General features: G+C 43.8%; 1 protein-coding gene across 2 annotated transcripts in view; it reads left to right on the top strand.

Moving 5' to 3' along the window:
• Positions 1–1785: 1785 nt before the first annotated feature.
• ARID3B (AT-rich interaction domain 3B) overlaps positions 1786–24374 on the top strand; it is a 59690-nt gene continuing 37101 nt past the window's right edge. The window contains exons 1-2 of one of the 2 annotated variants that reach the window (XM_008015884.3): positions 1786–1942; positions 4468–5114. In XM_008015884.3, coding sequence (XP_008014075.3) covers positions 4545–5114 — 570 coding nt within the window. In that variant the 5' untranslated portion in view covers positions 1786–1942; positions 4468–4544. The remainder of the gene's footprint in view (positions 1943–4467; positions 5115–24374) is intronic. The other variant, XM_008015885.3, reaches the window with a different exon arrangement.

A 24374-nucleotide genomic window follows, 5' to 3' on the forward strand; every position in this document is an offset into this window, starting at 1 on the left:
CAGGACCAATTTCTATGACAAGGTACAAGCAAGGAGAAACACATAGGTCCATCCAGGGTGAGGGATTTCGTTAGGGAAAAGGGAGTGTTGTGGTGGGATTAAGTAGGGGCAGGGCTGTAATAAGTACCACTGAATCTAAAATGGATAAGGAGGGAAGTGAAGAGGGGATTAACGGATAAGACATAACGTAGAGGCTTTCAACCGATTAGATGCTCTGCTCTGATAAAGTGAAAGAAGAGGCCGGGTGCAGTGGTTTACACCTGTAATCCCAGCACTATGGGAGGCCGAAGCAGGCTGATCACCTGAGTTCAGGAGTTCGAGACCAGCCTGGCCAACATGGCAAAACCTGGCTCTACTAAAAATGCAAAAATTAGCTGGCTTGGTGGCACACACCTGTAATCCTAGCTACTCGAGAGGCTGAGGCAGGACAACTGCTTGAACCTGGGAGGCGGAGGTTGCAGTGAGCTGAGGTTGCGCCACTGCACTCCAGCCTGGGCGACAGAGTAAGACTCTTTCTTAAAAAAAAAAAAAAAAAGTGAAATAACATTTATACAGTTATGCTGTAATTCTATTTTTTGGGGGGTGGGGGGGAACAGTATCTCTGTCACCCAGGCTGGAGTGCAGTAGCACAATCATGGCTCACTGCAACCTCCGCCTCTCCTGGGCTCAGGTGATCTCCCATCTCGGCCTCCCGAGTAGATGGGACCACAGGCATGCGCCAAAACGCCTCATTAATGTTTATATTTTTTGTAGAGATGGGGTTTCGCCTTGTTGCCCAGGCTGCTCTCCAACTACTGAGCCCAAGAGATCCGCCTGCCTCAGCCTTCCAAAGTGCTGAAATTACAGGCGTGAGCTACTGTATCAGGCCTATAGTTCAAAAGTAGTCAAGCTGAGAGAATAGCAGGCTGTGGTTGAAAAAAGGGTTGTTCAAATTACTGAGTATAGCGTTTCGAGGGACAAGGTCCAGGTTTTGACTGGTATTGGGAGGCAGATATAAGGGTCGCTAAAGACGAGGCCCGATATTGAACGGGTTGGCCACATAGGCTCTGAAATTATCAAAGAAGATGGTCAGACGCGAGATAGACAAGCAGCTGGATACACAGATCGGTAGATTATCTCCAAACGGGGTGAAATAGGTGACAGAGTCTAAGAGGAAGGGTTGGAGAAGCAAGTGTTTTTACAAGAGGTGACAGCACCTGGCACATAATCCGGACCTCTGGAAACTGAGACCTGAGAATACTAATTCACATGAGCTTTCAAGGGACGCAACATTCTCAGGACAGCCAGGTCTCCGTCCCAGGAAGGAGCGGAGAAGTTTAGAGACAAGCTGACCTAAACATGGGAACCCCTGAGGAAGACGGGCTTGAAGGCAGGAGATTGAGTAGTGGACCGAACCCTACACTCCTCTGCTCTTCAGTTACTTTCCTCCCAGCCAACCGCCCGAGCCACACCAACCTCCGCAACAGAAAATGCTCGGAGAACACTATCTCCTTCCCGGCTCTTTTCAACTCCCCGCGTAAGGGCTCACACCGGAACCCCTCTGTGTCCGCACTTTGCCATTGGCCGAAGCTTCCGCCCGCTTCCATTCGCTTCCTCCCACGACTCAGTCGGGCGGCGCAGTCCGTGGGACCCACTTCCGCCTCGTCCCACCCCCCCGTCCCCCAACCCGGTCCCTTTTTAGCGGCTTCCGGCTTCGGGCCCGCCACGCCCCCTGTGGCCCCGCCCCGCCCCCGCCCCCGCGCCCGGCCCGCGGTCCGCCCCTGGCCGGCGGTCCGCCCCCCGCCCCTGGCCGGCGGTCCGGCCCCGCGGCGCCGCTTCCGGTGCGGGCCCCGCCCCGGCTGTGGCCCCCGGCTGCGGAGGACTCCGAGACGCAGCTGCCGCGCCGGGGCCTGAGCGGCCGCCTCCTCCTCCGCCGCCCGAAAAGCCGGAGCGCCCCGCACAGGTAAGCGGTGCGCGTCCCGGCTCCCTCAGGCACGGCGGGAGGGGAGGCTGCGGCAGGTGGAGGGGCCGAGGCCAGGAGCCAAGGCAGGTGTGGAGAGAGAGGGGAAGGCGCGGGCCGGAGGCGCGGGGACCGCGAAGGGAAGTGAGAGCGCCGCGGGAGCCCCGAGCGCCCTGTGCCCATTAGGGCATTTGAGATAAAGCGATAAGAAGGGTGAGGGGCCCTGGAGCTGAGTGGGCGCAGATAGGTGGGGCGGGGGCCATCGGAGAAGAGCCAGCGGATTGACTGGGAGGGTTGGTAGAGGTAAAAGTGATAGGGCTAAATGGGGGAAGGTGAATAAAGAATGGGGGGAGGCGTGCAGGGGTGACCGGGAAGGTGGGCTGTGGGTCTTACAGGGGCCCGGGGCCAAACGAATCCGGCAGGAAAGGTAGGGGAATGGTCGGCAGGCCGGGTTCAAAGCTGCAGGCAGTCCGTTGCACCCGGCTTGGTGGTCCGGGAACTTTAGGGGAAATGGGGGAAGGGCCCGTGTGAAGGGATGAAGAGGTTTAGATTTGAGACATAAGTTCTCCAAATGTAGGCAGGTGGCATTGTTTAGATCGCTGGCTGCTTAGGGACTGCGGGAAGATGGGCTCTTTGGGGGAGGGTGTGTGTATTGAGTTGTAGAACTGAGTCATCTCAGTCTTACTATAAGAGGCTGTGGGAGGGACACCTCCCCCTCTGCTGGGGACAGCATTCAGAGAAGATGGTGCCACAAGACAAGAAGCAGTTGTTCAGTGACTGGCAGGACTTGGTTGAGAAATTATTCCAATCGTGATTGATTGACTGTAATGACTGTGAGGACATTTAAAATGAACACCGAATTATTTGCTTTATTCTGTAATTTTCTTTGACCCAAATTGTTTTCATTTTAAATGAACACTTTTGCCAACTGAATTTAATGTGGATGTAAATCTTGTCATGCTTTTTTACACTGTAAGAAGAGCTAAAGCAGAATGAAAGTATGGCTGCAAGCGTAACTCACACTTTCTAAAGTGCCAAGAGAGGAAGTAAAGGCAGTAAGAGGCAAATTGGAATGCGAATCTTTCACAGAACACAAAAGGCACAAACAGGGCTATAAGATAAACAGAAAATGAGAATGTTTAATCTCTACTAATTGGCCTAGCTTTAAAAATTGTATCCTTTTTTACTCTAACCTGGGAAAAAAATCTTAAATCCAAGCAGTTTTTATTGCTAAAGATGTGATTACTTCTCCGTGAATTTTTGAAGATGCTAAAGACACTTTGTTTTTTGTCTTTCGACCCAATCCTAAAACACTGGAACAATGCAGATATCAAGTCCCAACATGTGCACTGCAGCTTCTTTCATGTGATGACAAAATTGTACGCCATGTTGCAAGTCCTGTTCACCTAAAATTTGCCCTTGCATAGTAATCCATTCAGTTATGGAGACTTGCTGAAGAAACATAACTCAAGTGAAGTTTGTTGGGGGTGAGAGCCTGCAGGGGAGAGGTGGGGGAATTAAAGGAGAACAGGGTGTGAAAGTGATGTGTGTTTGGAGACTGATTGGTAAGAATGCAGATAAACCTGCCCCCAGAATGCTTTTGGCCCGAAAGCCTTTTCTTTTTGTATTTGTCAGAGAATATCATAGTAGAAATGAATCAGAAAGAAAGGGGATGTAAAGAGTTTTACTTGACTGTTTATAAAAAAGAAGCAGCATTAACTTGTTCAGACGATGTTGATATCTGTTTCAAATTAATTAACTTTAAAATCTCCAGAGGAATTCCCCCGTTTGCTTTTGAGTGACGATCGCAATTTGAGACTCTTGCCTCCTTGCGTGTTTCTTTCATGTTGTTGAAATTGGATTCCTTTTGAGGCTATAATGTCCAGTTAGTATGGCTCAGTCCACTCAACAAGCAGGCTGGCAATTTGATCAGGGAAATTTGAAAAGTTTAAACCCAAGAGCAGCTTGCTTGGTCTTGCTTTTTCTATGAGAGTAAAACTGTCTGCCTGATAGTTCTGTGTCTAGCTCAGAGGTGATATCTTTCTCCTGTGGGCTTGGGAACATACTCTCTCTTTTGCAGGTAGGCCCTTCTTTTCCTTTATTATTATTGTTTGCATAATTACAGCTTTTGCTACAGAGCAAACCCAGTTACCTTTTCAGTAATTAATGTTGAGTGACATTAATTCAGTAACAGATTAATGTTTGATAATGTAGAGGAAGAGAGATCAGAACACATGTTAACAGACTAGATATTGGCTGGATGTACTTCTTTTAAAGCCCTCAACAGTCTGCTACTACTACTGAGATTCATTCCCTATTTCCCCTCTTAGATCCTGTTTCTCTTCTTCACACCTTTTCCTACCCACCCACGAAACCCCCACCACTCACCCATCTTAAAACTCAGGTTTAGGAGCATATGTTTAGCATTCAGAACTCGTGGCCCTCTACTGGAGAAAAGGAAACCTTTTTATACCTGTTTTACATAGTTGTTTTTTCCCTCTCCTTTGTGGTTTCTGTTAATCACTAAGGTTTAGACCCAGTGTGCCTGGTGGGCTGTGCCCAGGTTCAGAGTCATGCCACTCTGTGGGTGAAGCTTGAGGCAATAATGGAACCACTTCAGCAGCAGCAGCAGCAGCAGCAGCAGCAGCAGCAGCAGCAGCAGCAACAGAAGCAGCCACACCTGGCTCCTCTGCAGATGGATGCCAGAGAGAAGCAGGGCCAGCAGATGAGAGAAGCCCAGTTCTTGTATGCCCAAAAGCTGGTCACACAGCCGACTCTCCTTTCCGCCACACCTGGGAGGCCTTCTGGCAGCACTCCCTTAGGTCCCTTAGCCAGAGTTCCATCCACCACAGCAGTGGCCCAAGTCTTTGAACGGGGCAACGTGAACTCAGAGCCTGAGGAAGAGGATGGAGGTTTGGAAGATGAGGATGGGGATGATGAAGTTGCGGAGGTGGCTGAGAAAGAAACCCAGGCTGCTTCAAAATATTTTCATGTGCAGAAAGTAGCTCGCCAAGATCCCAGAGTGGCACCCATGTCCAATCTACTTCCAGCACCAGGGCTGCCACCACATGGACAACAAGCTAAAGAAGACCATACCAAAGATGCTTCCAAGGCCCCACCTTCTGTCTCCACAGCAGGGCAGCCAAATTGGAATCTGGATGAGCAGCTCAAGCAGGTCAGTCTTTCTGGTATTGGAGGTCATTTGTTCTTAAAGGCTGGAGAGGGGTAATGGACTGACAGGGTCAGGGGCTGTACCAGTCTGTGCCTTCTCATCCCACTTCAGTGACCGACAGCCTAGACATGAATAGACTTTGGATTTTTTTCTTATTTAATATTTGCTTCATTAAAGCAATGAAATGCATGTTACTATGTTACTCTTTTTTTTTTTTTTTTTTTGTGATGGAGTCTCACTCTGTCGCCCAGGCTGGAGTGCAGTGGCATGATCTCAGCTCACTGCAACCTCTACCTTCCGGGTTCAAGTGATTCTCCTGCCTCAGTTTCCTGAGTAGCTGGGACTATAGACGCGTGCCACTACGCCTGGCTAATTTTTTGCATTTTTAGCAAAGATGGGGTTTCACCGTGTTAGCCAAGATGGTCTCGATCTCCTGACCTCGTGATCTGCCCACCGCGGCCTCCCAAAGTGTTGGGATTACAGGCATGAGCCACTGCCCCTGGCCTGTATGTTACTCTTAATATAGGTTTTTCCAAGTTTGATGTGAAAGAATGTCAATACAATCTCGTTTTTTAAAGGAAAGATGAAGTTGCAACAGTGTTGTGAGGAATATCTAAAATGAGATGTGTGACTAATTACAGCTTTTCTAATAATAATGTTTTCTAGTAGTAATGTAAAAGAACATTCTTGCCTGAAACAGTTTCTTAGCTCCAGGCTAACCCTCTTAAGGACAGTTGATTGTTTTGGAGCTAAACACAGCTGACAAGAAGCACTTGCATTGCGTATATTTTCCAACAGAGAGCCTTGTAGACATGATTTCATTTCACTCTTACATCATCCCCTTGACAACAGGGAAGGGTAGACCTCAAAATTTCCTTTTTAGTCAAGGAAAGCTGAAGTGACTTCCAAATGGCTGAGGGAGCTTTTTAAAAAATACAGATTGCAGAGTCCTAATGAATTATCTTGGAGGGTGGAGCCTAGGGAATCTGTTCTCAACCAAGCCTTTGACTTGTGATTCCTCTTCTCTTTGTGACCCACAATACAGTTTTTCCTTGCCCAAAGGATGGGAGTGCTGATAAGTTGTTCCAGGTTAAGTGACTTGTTGGTGCTTAGGAAGGGAGTTCATGGGTATCCTGCAGAAGCACACACACTTCTTGTGACCCAGTGGTACTGTTTAGAAATCATTTGTGAAAAGCTGTGAGTTTTCACAGGGCAACTGAGAAGTCATGTAAGAAAGGTCCTTTGGAACCTGAAAAATCAAACATCTTGGATCAGGAGGTCTGTACAGTAGATCTGAGTTTTACAACAATAGTGTTTGCAGCCAGAAGTGGGGTTCAAATCCCATCACTTCCAAATGTTGTCCTTGTGATCTTTTAGTAGGGCTCTGAGTTGCTTTGAGCCTGTGTCTTCTCATCTGTGAAATAAAAAGGATGCCAGTGCCTCCCACGGATGTTGTAAGGATTAACCGAACTAGCACACGTGAAAGCCTGTCCAGTGCCAGGCACATGGTAGGTAATAGTGCCCGGGGAGCTATTTTATGTAAACAGTGCCACCGTCTCCTGCATCACACAGACATACCTCTGAAGTGGGAGAGGTACTGAGATACACAGAGGTTTTCGCTCACATCACCCAGGGAGATAGTGGCAGAGCTAGGACTAGAATCAGAGAATCCCAACTTCCACGACAGCAGCACCCTGGCCGCCAGCCCAGACCCGCCTCCCACTGATTGCTTTGGTTTAGCAAAACATCTGTGAGTTGCCGGCTGCCCCCGCACTGTTGTGTGGTTGGCAGAGTTCCATACCGGCCGCTGAGTCAGCTCATAGCGGGATCCTGCCCTGACAGCGCTGGGAAAGTTCAGGCCCGAGGCGGCTGGGCTGCCCCCGCCTTGGCAGCTGGCCAGCGTCTGTGTGTGTGCGGTCGTTCCTAGAAAGTGCAGCCGCATGCGAGGAACAAGTGGAGCTCCAGAGCCTGTCTTCAGGAAGTGTAGCAGGTGTTGAGGTCAAGCCATTAGAGGTTTAAAAAAAGACTCTTCAGAACTGGTGTGTGCATGTGCACATGTGTACACCGTGGCAGGGCACCCAGCACCAAGTTATCTAGATGGTGGCAGCCCTGTGACACTTAGCTCAGTATTCAGGGGGCTGGCTGTTGGCATTTGAAACTCTTTGAATTCACTTTATGTTTCTGAGGCATATTCACTAATTATAGACTGCCTGGCAGAGCACCTGCCAAAATGTTTTATAAATACCAGAGTAGCTGAGGCATAATCCGTCACCCGAAATTTACCTTCCCCCAGGATTTGGAGATCAAGAACTGAAATAGGGGGGCTTTGGGTAGCAATGACTTAAACCCTCAGATGTGCACCTCTTTTTCCCCTTTAATTTTTAACATTGATTTGGTCTGTGCTCTCCTTGTTTATAAATCCTACTTTTAAAGGAGTAAATCATGTGCTGGGGGATTTTTAAACTTTTCTTTTTAGTTATATTTTAGAAGGACCAAAAATAATATTCTTGGGGAGAACCTGTAGAAACTATTACAAATGATTAGACTGGCTTGTTTTGTTGTTCACAATCTTTTCTTTATGTAACTTAATGGAGTGCAAAAATAGAATATCCCTTGCTCCAGCAACAGTTACAAAGACATTTACAGTTGACACAGATCTTTTTTTTTTCCCGAGACACAGCATGCTCTGTTGCCCAGGCTAGAGTGTAGTGGCATGATCTCCGCTCACTGCAACCTCCGCCTCCCAAGCTCAAGCGATCTTCATGCCTCAGCCTCCCTGGCAGCTGGGATTACAGGCACATGCTACCATTGCCTGGCTAACTTTTTTTTTTTGTATTTTTAGTAGAGACAGGGTTTCATTATGTTGGCCAGGCTGGTCTCGAACTGCTGACCTCAAGTGATCCGCCCATCCTGGCCTCCCAAAGTGCTGGGATTACAGGCGTGAGCCACCGCACCCACCCTGACACAGACCTTACTGTTAATGTGATACAGCGTCCATCTTGTTCTTTTAAACAACAAACTTTTACAAAGGCTTCTTTGTGCCAGACCTGTGCTGTATGAAATAAGGCATGTTTCACTCTCAGGGAGTTCAGGTCTAGCAGTGGCAGTGTGGGAACCTCAAGGGGGATTGGAACTTGGGTTACAATAATTTGATTCTGTCCTGAGTCTACTGGAGCCCAGCCACCCAGTCTGTGCTATGGCAGAGATATTTTAAAACGGTTTTGTTTCAAACATTCACATGCCAAAGTTTAAAAAGTTAATTTTGTCTACAGCATAGCATAGCTTGGCAAACCAACAGAGATACCCAAAAGTATTTTGCAAGATTTTGGGTAAAGGAGGACAGGCATCTGCCAACTGAAAAGTGCAACTGGGAAAGCTTAAGGGTTCCAGAGATTATTCTTTGCATCTGAAATCCCTTACTTAGAACATGTAAAGTCAAAATTATTTCATGGATTCTCTTTGAAGAAACTCTCAGAAAATATTTGCTTCTCAAGGTCGGGATTGTTAGGGTGTGGTATTATTCTCTGACACCACAGTGATGGGAAGATGGATAACACCATTGAGTCTAGTGTTCTAAAACCCATCAGATTCCTATGGGCAGAGTAAATAATTGTAAAACAAGAAAACAGACAAAGAACTGAGTGTTCGTTTTCTCAAAGGAGATCATATAGCCAACTGGCAGATGTTGCTGGCCTTTTGGGGGTGGTGTTCTCTCCCTCTGGTAGAGGGTGGTTCAGGCAGTACGGGCTGGGTCTGTCTTGAGCCCATTGGTAGAGCTGGGTTACTGATGTAAACCCCCTTCGATAGAATAGAAAGAAGAAAGATGGCTTGACAGACATGTGGGGCCAGGGTGCGTGTGTACGATTTTCTGCATACTTTGGCAGTCACTTTGGTTACTGCATGTGGCTGTGATCCAACCACAGGCTTAACATAAGTTCACAGCCAATTCAGTGCAAAGCACTGGGAGCCATTGCACAATAAATGTTGGCCCCCTCCTCTACCCTTCCCCTTCTAGCCTGTTTTACAAGATTTTGTTTTGTGATTGCCTTCTAGAATGGAGGGTTTAATTTCAGAATATTTGCAATTAAAGAATTCCTAACGTCCTAAAGCTTGCTAATCACACATATTAACAAGGACAGGGTATTACCAATTTCGAACACCTCCTGGCTGCTTGGGGCACCCTCAGCTCATGACAGCTGCGTGGGTTCTCTCTGAATTTGTTGGAGAAGCACCTCTGCAGTACAGGAGCAAAGGAAGCTCCATGGCAAATGGGAAGAATTGCCATGTTAGATGGGCACTGGGAGACAAAGGGAATGTGATTTGAGAAGAGGGAGTTTCAGTTTTTTGGTTTTTTGTTTGTTTGTTTTTTCCCTATTCTTAACCATGAGCAAAATCAGTCTCATCTTACGGTGAGAGGCGACTTTCTGCTGGGCATTTAGTGGAGATTGCTGTCCATTTCTTCTAATGTTGTGACTGACTGACTGGTGTCCAGAAGCCATCCCTCTAAGTAAGGTGTGGTCTCTTGGGATAGGCCTACTTTTCTTGGTAGATACTGCATGACTATCATTAGCTGGGTGTGGTGGCGCACGCCTGTAGTCCCAACTACAGGAAGGTTGCAGTGAGCCGAGATCGCACCACTTGCACTCCAGCCTGGGTGACAGAGTGAGATGGTGTAAAAAAAAAAATAGAAAAAGAAAAAAGAAGAGATACAGCATGACTATGGAACATTTGAGGCTTCTTTAAAAAACTGTGCAAACTATTGCCCAAAAAAGAAAATGTTCGTAGGCTTTCCTCATGTTCTTTGTAGAGCTACCTTGCATGCCCTTGCCTTCTACAGTCACAGTGGAATCCATCTAGTTGAGTGGTTCTCAATTAGAGGTGACCCCCGCCCCTTCCCAGGGGACATTTGGCAATGTCAGGAGACATTTTTGATTGCCATGACTGGAGCAGGGGGTAGTGTGCTATGAGCATCTAGTGGGTAGACCGGGGATGCTGCTAAACATCGTATAATGCACTGGACAGCCCCCCAACAACAAAGAGTTATCTGGTCCAAAATGACAGTAGTGCCAAGGTTGAGAAACCGTGCTCTAGATTGTTACCAGAAAGAGAACATAAGCTTCGCTATCATCAGACAGTGCCAGAGACTCTGTTCCTTTGTGTTTCGGTCTCAGTAACTGAGAGTTTGGCAACCTTGAATTTTCTTGACTTCTGCTTTCAATATCTGTGCCAAGCTCATGTCTTTCCTCCTGTCATCTAGGTGAACAGACTGTCACTTGGGAAAGGTTTGGGGCCTAGAACTTGAGATCTCTTATTTGACTCTGTCAGTGATTCTTTCAGCCCAGCACTCCCTGATATCATTAGTGATGTATAAGAGAGCTTGGTTGCCCTTCTAGACATTAACCCCAAAAAGTTAAGGTGTAAATACTTGGCAGACTTGTTACCTAGTAACAGATTTAATTATTAAATCAGCATTGGTTTTGGAGCCAGAGGATGTGGATTAAGACCCTACTTCCACCACCCGCTTGCTTTAGTACTTTGGACAAGTGTTCTAATCTGCCTGTCTGAACCCATGCATACATCTATTCCAGAGGATGATAATCCTCTCCCACTATCCTCAGGAAGTGATTTTAAGGATATTACAAAGGTAGAAGAAAAATATGAGTGTGAAAGAGCTTTGCAAGATGTGTACAACCATACAAAGGTTAGGGCGAATTTTCTTCAACACCTAAGTCCTTTTTGAAGCTACTATCGTCCCTCATATGGAGGGGATTGGTCCCACATATACCAAAATTCAAGCATACTCAAGTCCTACAGTCAGCTCTGTGGAACCCAGATATACTAAAAGTCAATCTTCCATATACATGGGTTTCACATCCCGTAAATTTTGTCTTTGATCCAAGTTTGGTTGAAAATAGTTTACATATAAGTGGACCCAGGCAGTTCAAATCCATGTTGAAGGGTCAATCATAATTTTTCAGTCTTTATGACCTTTGTAGGTAAGATGCTCCATAAATCCCACCCACTACTCAAAAAAAACTGCTTTTCAGGTTTTCTAGAGCCATGACCACACTCTGGTGTTCTGAAGTTGTCTGAAACCTTTCAGGATTATGTGAGCTTAAACCATGGCACTTCTGAAGCTGTATCTTTCCATATTAGCATTGGGATATGTGTGTATTGTTCTTTAAGTAGAAGTAAGCTTTATGGATACTAAGTCCTTATAAATACACAATCACTGACTTGACTTGGGTCCTTATCCCTCTCACCAGAGGCTAATTTCTCTAAGTGTCCCAGATCCCATCCCCTCCCAGGTTTCCAGGGACTTGCTCCGTCAGTGAACCCTCCATTTCCTGACTCTTTGGGCTCATTCTCTTCCAGGCCTTTTCCACGTTTACACATCTTCTCTCTCCCAGACTTAAAAACAAGCAAACAAATAACAAAAACCTTCTTTAATCTTAAATTTTACCTGAGTCAGTTGTTAACAAGGAAATGAGAGACTTTTAAAAATCCTCTTGATTGCACATTATTGCCAGCTTTTTTTCTGTTCCTAACTATCCCCCACTTCTTTGCAACAAAGCTTCTCAAAGGAATTGGTTTTACTCCTTATTTCCATTTGTCACCTCCTACTTACTCCTCAGCACACTCCAGTCTGGTATCTGTTTCTTCCATGTCCCTGAAGTTCCATGTTGCTAAGCCCAGCCTTCCCTGACCTCATTGATTTCTCAGCATTATTGAATACAGAGCACTCCCTCCTTGAACATTCTCTTCTTTTGCTTTCTATAACCCTTCCTTCTGCTTATGCTTATTTTCTTTCTTTTCCTTTTCTTTTTTCTTTCTTTCTTTATTTTTTTTGGAGACGGAATCTCGCTCTGTCACCCAGGCTAGAGTGCAGCAGTGTGATCTTGGCTCATTGCAATCTCTGCCTCCCGGGTTCAAGCAATTTTCCTGCCTCAGCCGCTCCAGTAGCTGGGACTACAGGCGCGTGCCACCAGCCCGGCTAATTTTTTGTATTTTTAGTGGAGACGGGGTTTTATTGTGTTAGCTAGGATGGTCTCCATCTCCTGACCTCGTGATCCGCCCACCTCGGCCTCCCAAAGTACTGGGATTGCAGGCATGAGCCACCGCGCTCGGCCGGCCTTTTTTTCTTCCTTTCTTCCTTTCTTCCTTTTTTAGACAGGGTCTCACTCTGTTATACAAGTTAAAGTGCAGTGGCACAAACACAGCTCACTACAGCCTTAACCTCTTGAGCTCAAGTGATCCTCCTGCCTCAACCTGCTGAGTAACTGGGACTACAGGCATACATCACTATTCCTGACTAATTTTATTTTTGTGAGATGGGGGTCTCACCATGTTGCCCAGGCTGGTCTTGAACTCTTGGACTCAAGCAGTCCTCCCACTTTGGCCTCCCAGAGTGTGGGGATTACATGTGTGAGCCACTGCACTGACCTGTTTATTTTCCTTTATCTCTTCAACTATTTCTCTTCTGTCCAGCCTCTGAAATGCCAAGTTCCCGCAGGGTACTAAGCTTACTTCTCTGTATGTTCTCCCTTAGCAGTTTCACTCTCATGGCTTTAAATACTATCTATAAGCCAGTGGGACTCCGGTATATATTGTTTGAGCCCACATTTCTAGTCTAAGGTATCCTCAACTCCCTGCTTGGCGTTTCTGTTGAGATGTTTTACTGGCATCTCAAGTTTAATACCTGTGAGACCGAACTCTTGATTCCCAACCTACTCCCCTACAATTATTTCCTCCTTTATTTTCCTTCTCAGTAAACGGCATTTCTGTCCACTTATTCATATCAAAACCTTAGAGTTGACTGTCTTTCATACCTGCTGTTCTGTTACTCCTCATGTCCATCACCAAGTCTTAGCAGCAGTCTCATCTAAGTATCTAGAGTATTGCCACTCCTGCTTTCTGCATCATCACCTACCTGGCCTAGACTACCTACCTACCACTATAGCTCTCGACAGGTTTCTGTGCCCACCCCCTCCCCCATTCTAATCCATGCTCTACACAGCAGCTAGAGCCATCTTCTAAAAATCAAATCAGATTATGTCACTGCGTTAATGCCCTCCAAGTATGATGTCAGTTGCTCTAATTATAAAATCCAAAATCTGCATGATCTGACCCTTGCCTACTGATCCAGCCTTATCTTTGACAATCTCCTGATCTATCACTGTGCCCCAGCTACACTGGCCTTTGCATATGCTGGTACTTCTGTCTAGAACACTTGTCTAGGCAGACTTACTCAGCCTTAGGGTTGCTCTTTTAACCATCACTTCCTCAAAGGCACTGTCTTCACTCTTCGTGTAGATCAGGTTCTCCTATTATGTCCCTGTCATTGAACATTATACTTTTATATTTGTGCAGTTCGGTTCTTTTGTTTATTTCTTTGGTATCTCATTTCTACTCTAGATGGTAAGCTCCAAGAGGACAGGGATCATGTTTGTTTTGCTTATCATTGTACCCTGGCACCCAACAGTGATGGCAAATAGTAGACACTCAAATATTTGTTTCTTCCTCTTTCTATGGTTTATTCTGTTCCTTTTTAAATGCAAAAGGCTCCATTTGTTTTGTTTTGTTTTGTTTTGAGACAGGATCTCACTCTGTTGCCCAGGCTGGAGTGCAGTGGCAAGATCACGGCTCACCTCAGCCTCAACCTCCTGGGCTCAGGTTGTTTCTCCCACCTTGGCCTCCTGGGGATTACAGTCCCTCCTTGGGACTACAGGCACGCACCACCACACTCAGCTAACTTTTGTTATTTTTTGTAGAGGTGGGATTTCACCATGTTGCCCAGGCTGGTCTTGAACTCCTAGGCTCCAGCAGTTCACCCTCCTTGGTCTCCCAAAGTGCTGGGTTTACAGGCATGAGTCACTGTGCCCGGCCTTCCATTGTGTTTGTTTAAAATAGATTTTATTTTTTGAGATCAGTTTTAGGTTCACAGCAAAATCGAGCAGAATGTGCAGAGATTTCCCGTATCCCTCCTCCTCCCACAACCGCACAACCTCCTGTCAAAATCCTGCGCCAGAGTAGTATGTTTGTTATAACTGATGAACCTACATTGACACATCATTATCACCCAGAATCCATAGTTTAGTGTTCACTCTTGATACTGTATACTCTATGGAATTTTTATTTTTTATTTTTTGTTTTTATTTTTATTTTTTTGAGATGGAGTTTTGCTCTTGTTGCCCAGGCTAGAGTGCAATGGTGCAATCTCGGCTCACTGCAGCCTATGCCTCCCAGGTTCAAGTGATTCTCCTGCCTCAGCCTTCCAAGTAGCTGGGATTATAGGCATGTGCCACCGCACTTGGCCATGCCCTCTTATTTTGGATTTTCAATTTAATTATACTTTTTCTTTTCTTGTTTTCTCTTTTCCTGTCTTATATTGATTTGATCGAGTTTTCTTTATTTAGCCTTTGTCTCGTTTACTGATGTAGAAGTTATACTTTCTGTTTTTATTCTTCTATTGATTACTTTTAGATTGTAATTTATATTCTTTTTACACTACAGGCATTTTTAGTAGAGACGGGGTTTCTTCATATTGGTCAGGCTGGTCTCGAACTCCCGACCTCAGGTGATCCACCCATCTCGGCCTCTCAAAGTGCTGGGATTAACAGGCGTGAGCCACCGTGCCTGGCCTATTCTATGGATTTTGACAAATGTGTAATGACATGTATCCGCCATTATAGTATCACACAGAGCAGTTTCACTGTCCTAGAAATTCTCTGCACTTCACCTATTCATCTTTCCCTCCTCCTTAACCCCTAGCAGCCCCTGATCCTTTTCCTGTTTATGGTTTTGCCTCTTTCAGAATGTGATATGGTGGGCTCATTAATGTAGCCTTTTTAGATTGGCTTTCTTCACTTAGTAATGTGCATTTAAGCTTCCTCCTTGTTTTTTTATGACTTGATAGCTTATTTCTTTTTGTGCTGAATAATATTTCATTTTCTGGACATACCGCAGTTTATCCATTCACCTACTGAAGAGCATCTTGGTTGCTTCAAAGTTTTGGCAATTATGAATAAAGCTATCATACATATCTGTATACAGGTTTTTGTGTAGATAAAAGTTTCAGTTCATCTGGGTAAATACCAAGGAGCGTGATTGCCGGATTGTGTGGTAAGAGTATTTTTAGCTTTCTAAGAAACTGCCCAACTGTGTCTCAAAGTGGCTGTACCATTTTGCATTCCCATCAGCAGTGAATGAGCTTCCGTTGCTCCACATCCTCACCAGCATTTGGTATTATTAGTGTTTTGGATTTTGGCCAGGTTCGTTTAACTGAAATTTTTATTTAGCTAATTATACATTCATATGGAGTTGAAAGAAAACAATGTCATGTACACTTTGTCCAGTTTCCCTCTGGTAAAAGCATATACAGGTGTAGTATGCTGTCACGCCTGGATATTGATGTTGATATCATCTACTGATCCTACTTAGATTTCTTCCTCAGTTTTATGTGTACTCATTTGTGTGTGATCTGTTTTTAAGCCATTTTAGTTGTAGGTTGAACATGTTTTTCAAAATTCTTGTTACTTAATAAATGTATTCGAGGCTATAGAGTTTTCCCTGGATCTCACTTTTGCTGTACCCCACAAGTTCTGATGTGTAATGCTTTCATTGTTGGTTAGTACTAAACATTTTATAATTTCAGTTTTAATTGCTTCTTCAACTCGTGGGTTGTTAAAAGTATTTTTTGGTTTCCAAATATGTGGGTTTTATCTCTTTTCCAGTATTATTTTATAGCTTAATTACATTGTAGTTATAAAACGAGCATGGTGTCAATTCTCTGAAATTTAAAATCTCCTTTTTGTTGGCCTTATGTGTGATTAGTTTCTATAAATGTTCCATGTATACTTGGAGAGAATGTATATTAATCCATTTCATTATTAGGATTAGTGATACATTTGGATCTATTTCTGCCCTCTTTTTGTTTTGTTTTTAGATATTTATTTATTTATTTATTTATTATTTTTTGAGATGGAGTTTCGCTCTTGTTGCCCAGGCTGGAGTGCAATGGCGCGATCTCAGCCTACTGCAACCTCCGCCTCCCAGGTTCAAGAGATTCTCCTGCCTTAGTTTCCTGAGTAGCTGGGATTACAGGCATGCGCCACCACGCCCAGCTAATTTTTTGTTGTTGTTGTTTATTTTTTTGAGACAGAGTCTCGCTCTGTTGCTTAGGCTAGAGTGCAGTGGCACATGATCTTGGCTCACTGCAAGCTCCGCCTCCCAGATTCATGCCATTCTCCTGCCTCAGCCTCCCAAGTAGCTGGCACTGTCACAGGCGCCTGCCACAACACCAGGCTAATGTTTTGTATTTTTAGTAGAGAACGGGGTTTCTCCATGTTGGTCAGGCTGGTCTCGACCTCTCGACCTCAGGTGATCCACCTGTCTCAGCCTTCCAAAGTGCTGGGATTACAGGCATGAGCCGCCATGCCCAGCCCTGTTTTGTTTTTTTGAGATGGAACCTCTCTCTGTCACCCAGGCTGGAGTGCAGTGGCATGATTTCTGCTCACTGCAAACCTTTGCCTCCTGTGCTCAAGCAATCCTCCCAACTCGGCCTCGCAAGTGCCTGGGATTACAAGCATGCACCACCACACCTGGCTAATTTTTGCATTTTTAGTAGAGATGGGATTTCACCATGTTGGCCAGACTGGTCTTGAACTCCTGACTTCAAGTGATCTACCTGCCTCAGCCTCCCAAAGTGCTAGGATTACAGGCATGAGCCACCGCACTTGGCCATGCCCTCTTATTTTGGATTTTCAATTTAATTATACTTTTTCTTTTCTTGTTTTCTCTTTTCCTGTCTTATATTGATTTGATCGAGTTTTCTTTATTTAGCCTTTGTCTCGTTTACTGATGTAGAAGTTATACTTTCTGTTTTTATTCTTCTATTGATTACTTTTAGATTGTAATTTATATTCTTTTTACACTACAGGCATATCTCAGAGATATTGCAGGTTCAGTTCCAGACCACCACAATAAAGCAAATATTGCAATAAAATAAGTCACACATTTTTTTGTTTCCCATATAAAAATTATGTTTATACTGTAGTCTATTAAGTATACAGTAGCATTCATTATACCTAAAAAAAAAAGTACACGCCTTAATTAAAATGTTTTATTGCTCTTGAATGTTCCCAGCACAAAGAAGTGATAGATGTTTGTGGTGATGGAGATGCTAATTACTCTGATCTGATCACTATACATTGTATGTATGAAAACAACACTATGTACCTCATTAATATATATAATTATTATTTGTCAATTAAAGTAATACTTTATTACAAGATAAACAATAACAAGTATCTGAGCCTTCAGGGAGTTGTAATCTTTTTGTTGGTAGAAGGTCCTGCATTGATGTTGATGGCTTCTGACTGATCTGGGTGCTGGTTACTGAAGGTTGGAGTGGCTGTGGCAGTTTCATAGAAGAAGACAACAGTGAAGTTTGCTGCATCGATTGACTTTTTTTTTTTTTTTTTTTTTTTTTTGAAGCAGGGTCTCTGTCACCCAGACTGGAGTGCAGTGACGCAATCACAGCTCACTGCAGCCTCGACCTGTTGGGCTCAAGTGATTCTCCCACCTCAGCCTTTCGAGTAGCTGGGGCCACAGGCATGTGTCACCATGCCCAGCTAATTTTAAAAAACTTTTTGTAGAAACGGTCTCGCTGTGTTGCCTAAGCTGGTCTCAAACTCCCGGTTCAAGCAATCCTCCTGCCTTAGCTTCCCAAAGTGCTGAGATTACAGGCGTGAGCCACCATGCCTGGCCCCAGTTGCTATTCTGACCTCCTCGCATGAATCATGAAATATTCTTGATGACACCTAGAACAGTGAATCCTTTCCATAAGGTTTCCAATTTGCTTTGCCCGGATCCATCAGAGGAATCACTGTGTATGGCAGCTGTAGCCTTACAAAATGTATTTCTTTCTTTTTTTTTTTTTTTTTTTTTTTTTTTTGAGACGGAGTCTCACCTTGTCACCCCGGCTGGAGTGCAGTGGCGCGATCTCGGCTCACTGCAAGCTCTGCCTCCCAGGTTCACACCATTCTCCTGCCTCAGCCTCCCAAGTAGCTGGGACTACAGGCATGTGCCATCACAGCTGGCTAATTTTTTTTTTGTATTTTTAGTAGAGATGTGGTTTCACTGTGTTAGCCAGGATGGTCTCGATCTCCTGACCTCGTGATCCGCCCGCCTCGGCCTCCCAAGGTGCTGGGATTACAGGCGTGAGCCACCGTACCCGGCCACTAAATGTATTTCTTAAATAATTTGTAAGTTCAACCTTAAAAGTTGAAATTACTCCTTGATCCATGGGCTGCAGAATGGATATTGTGTTAGCAGGCATGAAAACAATATTCATCTACTTGTACATCACCATCAAAGCTCTTGGGTGATCAGGTGCCTTGTCAATGGGTAGTAATATTTTGAAAAGAATGTTTTTTCTAAGCAGTAGTTCTCAACAGTGAGTTTAAAATATTCAGTGAACCATCCTGTAAACAGATGTGGTGTCATACAGTCTTTGTTCTATTTACAGAGCACAGCCAAGGTAGATTTAGGATAATTCCTAAGGGCCCTAGGATTTTCGGAATGATGAACGAGTACTAGCTTCAATTTAAAGTCACCAGCTGCGTGAGGCTATAAACAAGAGAGTCACTCTGTCCTTTGAAGCTTTGAAGCCTGGCATTGACTTCTCTCTAGCAATGAAAGTCCTAGATGGCATCTTCTTCTAAATAAGGCTGTTTTTATTTACATTGAAAATCTGTTTTTAGTGTTGCGACCTTCATCAATGATCTTAGCTAGATCTTCTGGATAACTTGCTGCAGTTTCTATGTCAGCACTTGCTGCCTCACCTTGTACTTTTGTGTTAGGGAAATGATTTCTTTCCTTAATCCTCACAAGTCAACCTCTGCTAGCTTCAAACTCTTTCTTCTGCAGCTTACTTCCTCTCTGAGCCTTCATAAAATTGAAGAGAGTTAGGGTCTTGCTCTGGGTTAGGCTTTGGCATAAGGAAATGTTGTTACTGGTATGATCGTCTATCTAGGCCACTAAAACATTCTCCATGTCAGTAATAAGGCTGTTTTGCTTTTAATTTCCTTTAAGAATTCTTTGCATTCACAACTTGCCTAACTGTTTGGCACAAGTGGCCTAGCTTTCAGCCTGTCTGGACTTTCAACATGCCTTCCTCACTAAATCATTTTTAGCTTTTGATTTAAAGTGAGAGACATACAACTCTACCTTTCATTTGAATACTTAGAGGTCATTGCAAGGTTACTAATTGGCCTAATATCAGTATGGTTGTGTCCAAGGGAGTAGGGAGGCCCAAGAAGAGGGAGAAAGATGGAGGAACAGCTAGGGTGGTTGGTGGAGCAGTTTGAACACATACAACATTTATCATGAAGTTTGATATCTTATATGGGGGTGATTCTAGGCTCTCCAAAGCAATAACAATGGTAACATCAAAGATGACTGAGCCCAGATCACCATGAACAGATGTAATAATTTTTTTAAGTGTGAAATACTATGAGAATTACCAGTATGTGACAGAGACGAAGTGAGCACGTGCTGTTAGAAATGAGGTGGCAGGCCGGGCGCGGTGGCTCACGCCTGTAATCCCAGCACTTTGGGAGGCCGAGGCGGGTGGATCATGAGGTCAGGAGATCGAGACCATCCTGGCGAACACAGTGAAACCCCATCTCTACTAAAAATAAAAAAAAAAATTAGCTGGGCATGGTGGCGGGTGCCTGTAGTCCCAGCTGCTCGGGAGGCTGAGGCAGGAGAATGGCGTGAGCCTGGGAGGTGGAGCTTGCAGTGAGCCGAGGTCGCGCCACTGCACTCCAGCCTGGGTGACAGAGCAAGACTCTGTCTCAAAAAAAAAAACAGAAATGAGGTGGCTGTGCTTTCAAACATTGGTACCTTAGAAATTCTAGTTTTAACATCTACTTCTCCAATCCTGTTTTCCAGTTTACAGTGGCCAGTATTTTAGTTCTAATTTGTTTTAACCCCTCCCCAAATTAGTTTTTTTCCCCTAGCAGTTATTATTTATTTAAACTTACCAAGTTTATCCATTTCTTTTCTCATCATTACTTGTATCCCACTCATTCCCTCTAGGCTCACTTTCCTTTTCCTTTTTACTTTTTTTGTTTTTGTTTTTGTTTTTTTTTGAGACAGAGTCTCACTCTGTTGCCCAGGCTGGAGTACAGTGGCGCAATCTGCAGCCTCCGCCTGCCAGGTTCAAGCGATTCTCCTGCCTCAAGCCTCCTGAGTAGCTGGGACTACAGGCGTGTACCACCACGTCCAGCTAATTTTTGTATTTTTTAGTAGACACAGGGTTTCACCATATTGGCTAGGCTGGTCTTGGACTCCTCACCTCATGATCCGCCTGCCTCGGCCTCCCAAAGTGCTGGGATTATAGACGTGAGCCACCATGCCCAGCCTCCTTTTTCTTTATTTACTAACTTTTTTTTTAGCAGAGACTTATTTGTAATAAAGTCTTGGGCCAGGCATGGTGGCTCATACCTGTAGTTCCAGCACTTTGGGAGGCCAATGCAGGCGGATTGGTTGAGCCTAGGAGCTCAAGACCAGCCTGATCAACATCATGAAACCCTGTCTCTAACAAAAAAAAAAAAAAAAAAAAAATTAGCCAGGTGGGGTGGTACATGCCTGTAGTTCCAGCTACGTGGGAGGCTGAGGTGGCAGGATCACTTGAGCCCAAGGGATGGAGGCTGCAGTGAGCTGTGATGGTGCCATGTACTCCAGCCTAGAGGAGAGTGAGACCCTGTCTTAAAAAAAAAAAATTGTGGTATGTTTGAAACTTTAAAAAAATATTTTTCTTTATTTTGCCCTCATTTTTGTACAGTTGTTCATAGCTTTAGATTCTATGTTGACCTTTATTTTTCTCTGCATCTTTAATGATGAGATTTCATTGTCTCCTAGCAACTGTTTTTGCTGTTGAGAAATCTAGTGTCAGTCTGTTAATCTTTTTCTGGCTTTTGATTTAAAGTGAGAGACATGCAACTCTTCCTTTCACTTGAATACTTAGGGGCCATTGCAAGGTTATTATTGGCCTAATTTCGATATGGTTGTGTCCAAGGGAGTAGGGAGAGTAGGGAGGATCTTTTTCTCTCTTGTAGCTTTTAAGATTTTTTCTTTTTGACTCTGCTACTCTGCACTTTAACTACACTCTTCTAGGTTTCGACATCCTTTTTTTTTTTTTTTTTTTTTTTTTTTGAGACGGAGTCTCTTTCACCCAAGTTGGAGTGCAGTGGCATGATCTTGGCTCACTGCAAGCTCTGCCTCCCAGGTTCACGCCATTCTCCTGCCTCAGCCTCCCAAGTAGCTGGGACTACAGGCGCCCGCCACCATGCCTGGCTAATTTTTTGTATTTTTAGTAGAGACAGGGTTTCACCATGTTCGCCAAGATGGTCTCGATCTCCTGACCTGGTGATCTGCCCACCTCAGCATCCCAAAGTACTGGGATTACAGGTGTGAGCCATCGTGCCCGGCCTTTCAGCTTACTTTTATTCCACTTGGGTCTCTGTCCGCTCCTTCAATCTGGTTTGTGTCTTTTTTTTTTTTCTTGGTTACTATTTTTTCTTAACTAGTATTCTAATAGAAGTATTTGAACCTTCTCATTCAGTCTTCTGTGCATCTTTTAAAATCTTATTTATGTCATTCTCTTGCATTTGGGATTATTTTCACATTTAATTTTCTAATTTCTAATTCTCTCTTCAGCTCTCTCTCTTCTATTTTATAGCTCTTTAAAAAATGGTTTGTCTCAATTATTGCGTGTGTTTGTAAATTGTTTGGCATTTAAAAATCTGCCTGTTTTTACTCTATGGTTTCTATTCCTTCAGCTCTTTGAACATCTTTGACTTTTTAAAACTTTATATTTTGGAATTACTAAAACTCATTTATGGAAATTTCATACATACAAAAAAAAAAAAGAATGGTAATGAGCCATCTGTGTTCTTTAATCAGCTTTCAACAAGTATCAACAGTCTGCCATTAATTTTAAACATGCTTATTTTAAAGATGCTTTTAGATTCTATTATTATCTCTAATTCCTGGGGTGCAGGTTCTTCCTGTGTCATGTTAGTCTCCCTTATGATGATTTATTTCCTCTTGAAGTGGTTTGTTTTTGTTTTTTTCCAGTGTAAATTCATTTTGAGTGGGGATTTGTTTCTGTAGGAGTCCCATGTTCCTTGGATGGTGGAAGCATTCCTAAGGGGAGTTTTGTTTTTCCCTCTGCTGGGGCTGCACAAGTTTAGCTAGTTGCATTGGTTTGGGTAGTGTGAATTTGAAGCCTGCATCTGTGCCTAGTGAGAGCCCCTCAGTAAGAGTCTCCTGCCAGATGGCAAGGTTCTTTGCAGCTTTGCCAGGCTGGTGGGCAGTGTTTTTAGGCCCAGTTTATGGCGGGTAGTGAATGTAGTCTCTCATGGCCTCTGGCTTTATGCAGTTATTTCAGTTCTGGTTCCTGGCATGCAGGGGCCTACAGCCTGGACTCCCCTCTCTTGGGGTTGATTCAGTCTCCAGCTCTCAGTTCAGCACTTAGCTCTTAAGAACCCTATTCGGGTCACGTTCTCCCTTGAGCCCTTAAGCTTTGCCACTTGCTCACTGATTGCTACCATTTTGTTTCTGCTGCTTTGGACTCTGCTTTCTTTCTGGGTTTCAAGCTCAGCTATGTGTGCAAGGGGTAGAGTGTTAAATGTTATCCAGCTTTTCTATGTGAGGTTTTCTTTGGGGAAGGAGGGAGGGAGATGGTGGAGTTCCTTCACATCAGACTATCCTCACTCACAGTTTTGTTTGCTTGTTTTCTTGTTTTTGTTTTTTAATAGCTAAGACTTTTTGGCCTCTTATGTGCCAAGTACTTTATTTCATTTCATTGTGTGAGGCAGGTCCTAATATTATCCACTTTAGGTGTTTGTTTTATTTACAAATGAGGAAAAAGGTCAAGTGGGAAGCTTGTGGTCTCACGGTTGGGAAGCTGGCTAGTGATACTCCCTCTTGCTCCCTTCCAGATAGAACAGGAGAAAAATAATCTTTTCTCTGTGGTTTTATTACTCTACAAATGACTTTTACTTATTTTTACTGATTGTCAAGGTAATACAGGCTCATTTTAGAAAACATGGAAAATATAAAAATTTGTAAAGAAGAAAATATAATCACTACAGCCACGTAACTTAGATTTAATATAACTATAAACATTTGTTGTATTTTCTTTGTGTTTTAGAGAAAAATGCCTACTATGGATATAGTTTTAAATTTTATATACAGGCTGGGTGCAGTGGCTCACACCTGTAACCCCAGCACTTTGGAAGGCCAAGGCAGGTGGATGGCTTGAGCCCAGGAGTTCAAAACCAGCCTGGGCAACGTGGCGAAACCCTGTCTCTACAAAAGAAAAAAAAAAAAATGCAAACACACACACACACAGACACACATACAAAACCACAAAAAAAATTAGCCGGAGTGGTGGCACACACCTGTAATCCCAGCTACTCAGGAAGCTGAGGCAGGAGAATCGCTTGAATCTGGGAGATCGGGGTTGCAGTGAGCCATGATTGCACCACTGCACTCCAGCCTGGGCAACAGAGCAAGACTCTGTCTCAAAAAAAAAAAAAAAAAAAAAAAAATTTATAAACAGTTTCGTGCTTAACTTTTATCACCTAACAGGCCATGAGCAATTTAAAGTATTATTTTAAAATATTTTAGTTTTCAAATTATATTACAGAAGTAATAATAACTCAAATAACTTTAGAAATATGGAAACGTGTGAAATAAAAGTCCAACTCTTCAGGTGTAATTGTTAACAGTTTGGTCTACACCTTTTTAGAGTGTTTTCTTTTCACAAGTATATTTTGTCTGTTCTACCACTTGCTTTTGTACTCAGTGTTCTGGCAGTCCTCCATGAGTGTTCATGAAGATCTATTTTTCGTGTTTTTATAATTATTTAAAATCACATAAAGGGTATGAATAGGTGTTCATGAAAATTAAAATAATATAGAAAAATACAGAGTAAAAATTTGTAGTTAAAAAAATACCATGGTGTCCTGTTGCCTGTCCTGTGTCCTTATACCCCACAAGTAGGAGTGAATCAGCTCCTAGGACTGTTTCTGTGTGTTTACTGACTGAAGTGTGCAGTCACAGAATGTGAGTGTGAATGTACTTGTGTATGTGTGTGTAGTGTGTGTAACCCTATGCCCTGGTGTATATATTTCTGTGGTGGGATAGATTATTATAGATGTTGATTAGGTGTCTATGTATATATTAGCT

The sequence above is a fragment of the Chlorocebus sabaeus genome, chromosome 26 (assembly GCF_047675955.1).
Source record: "Chlorocebus sabaeus isolate Y175 chromosome 26, mChlSab1.0.hap1, whole genome shotgun sequence".
Taxonomy (NCBI): domain Eukaryota; kingdom Metazoa; phylum Chordata; class Mammalia; order Primates; family Cercopithecidae; genus Chlorocebus; species Chlorocebus sabaeus.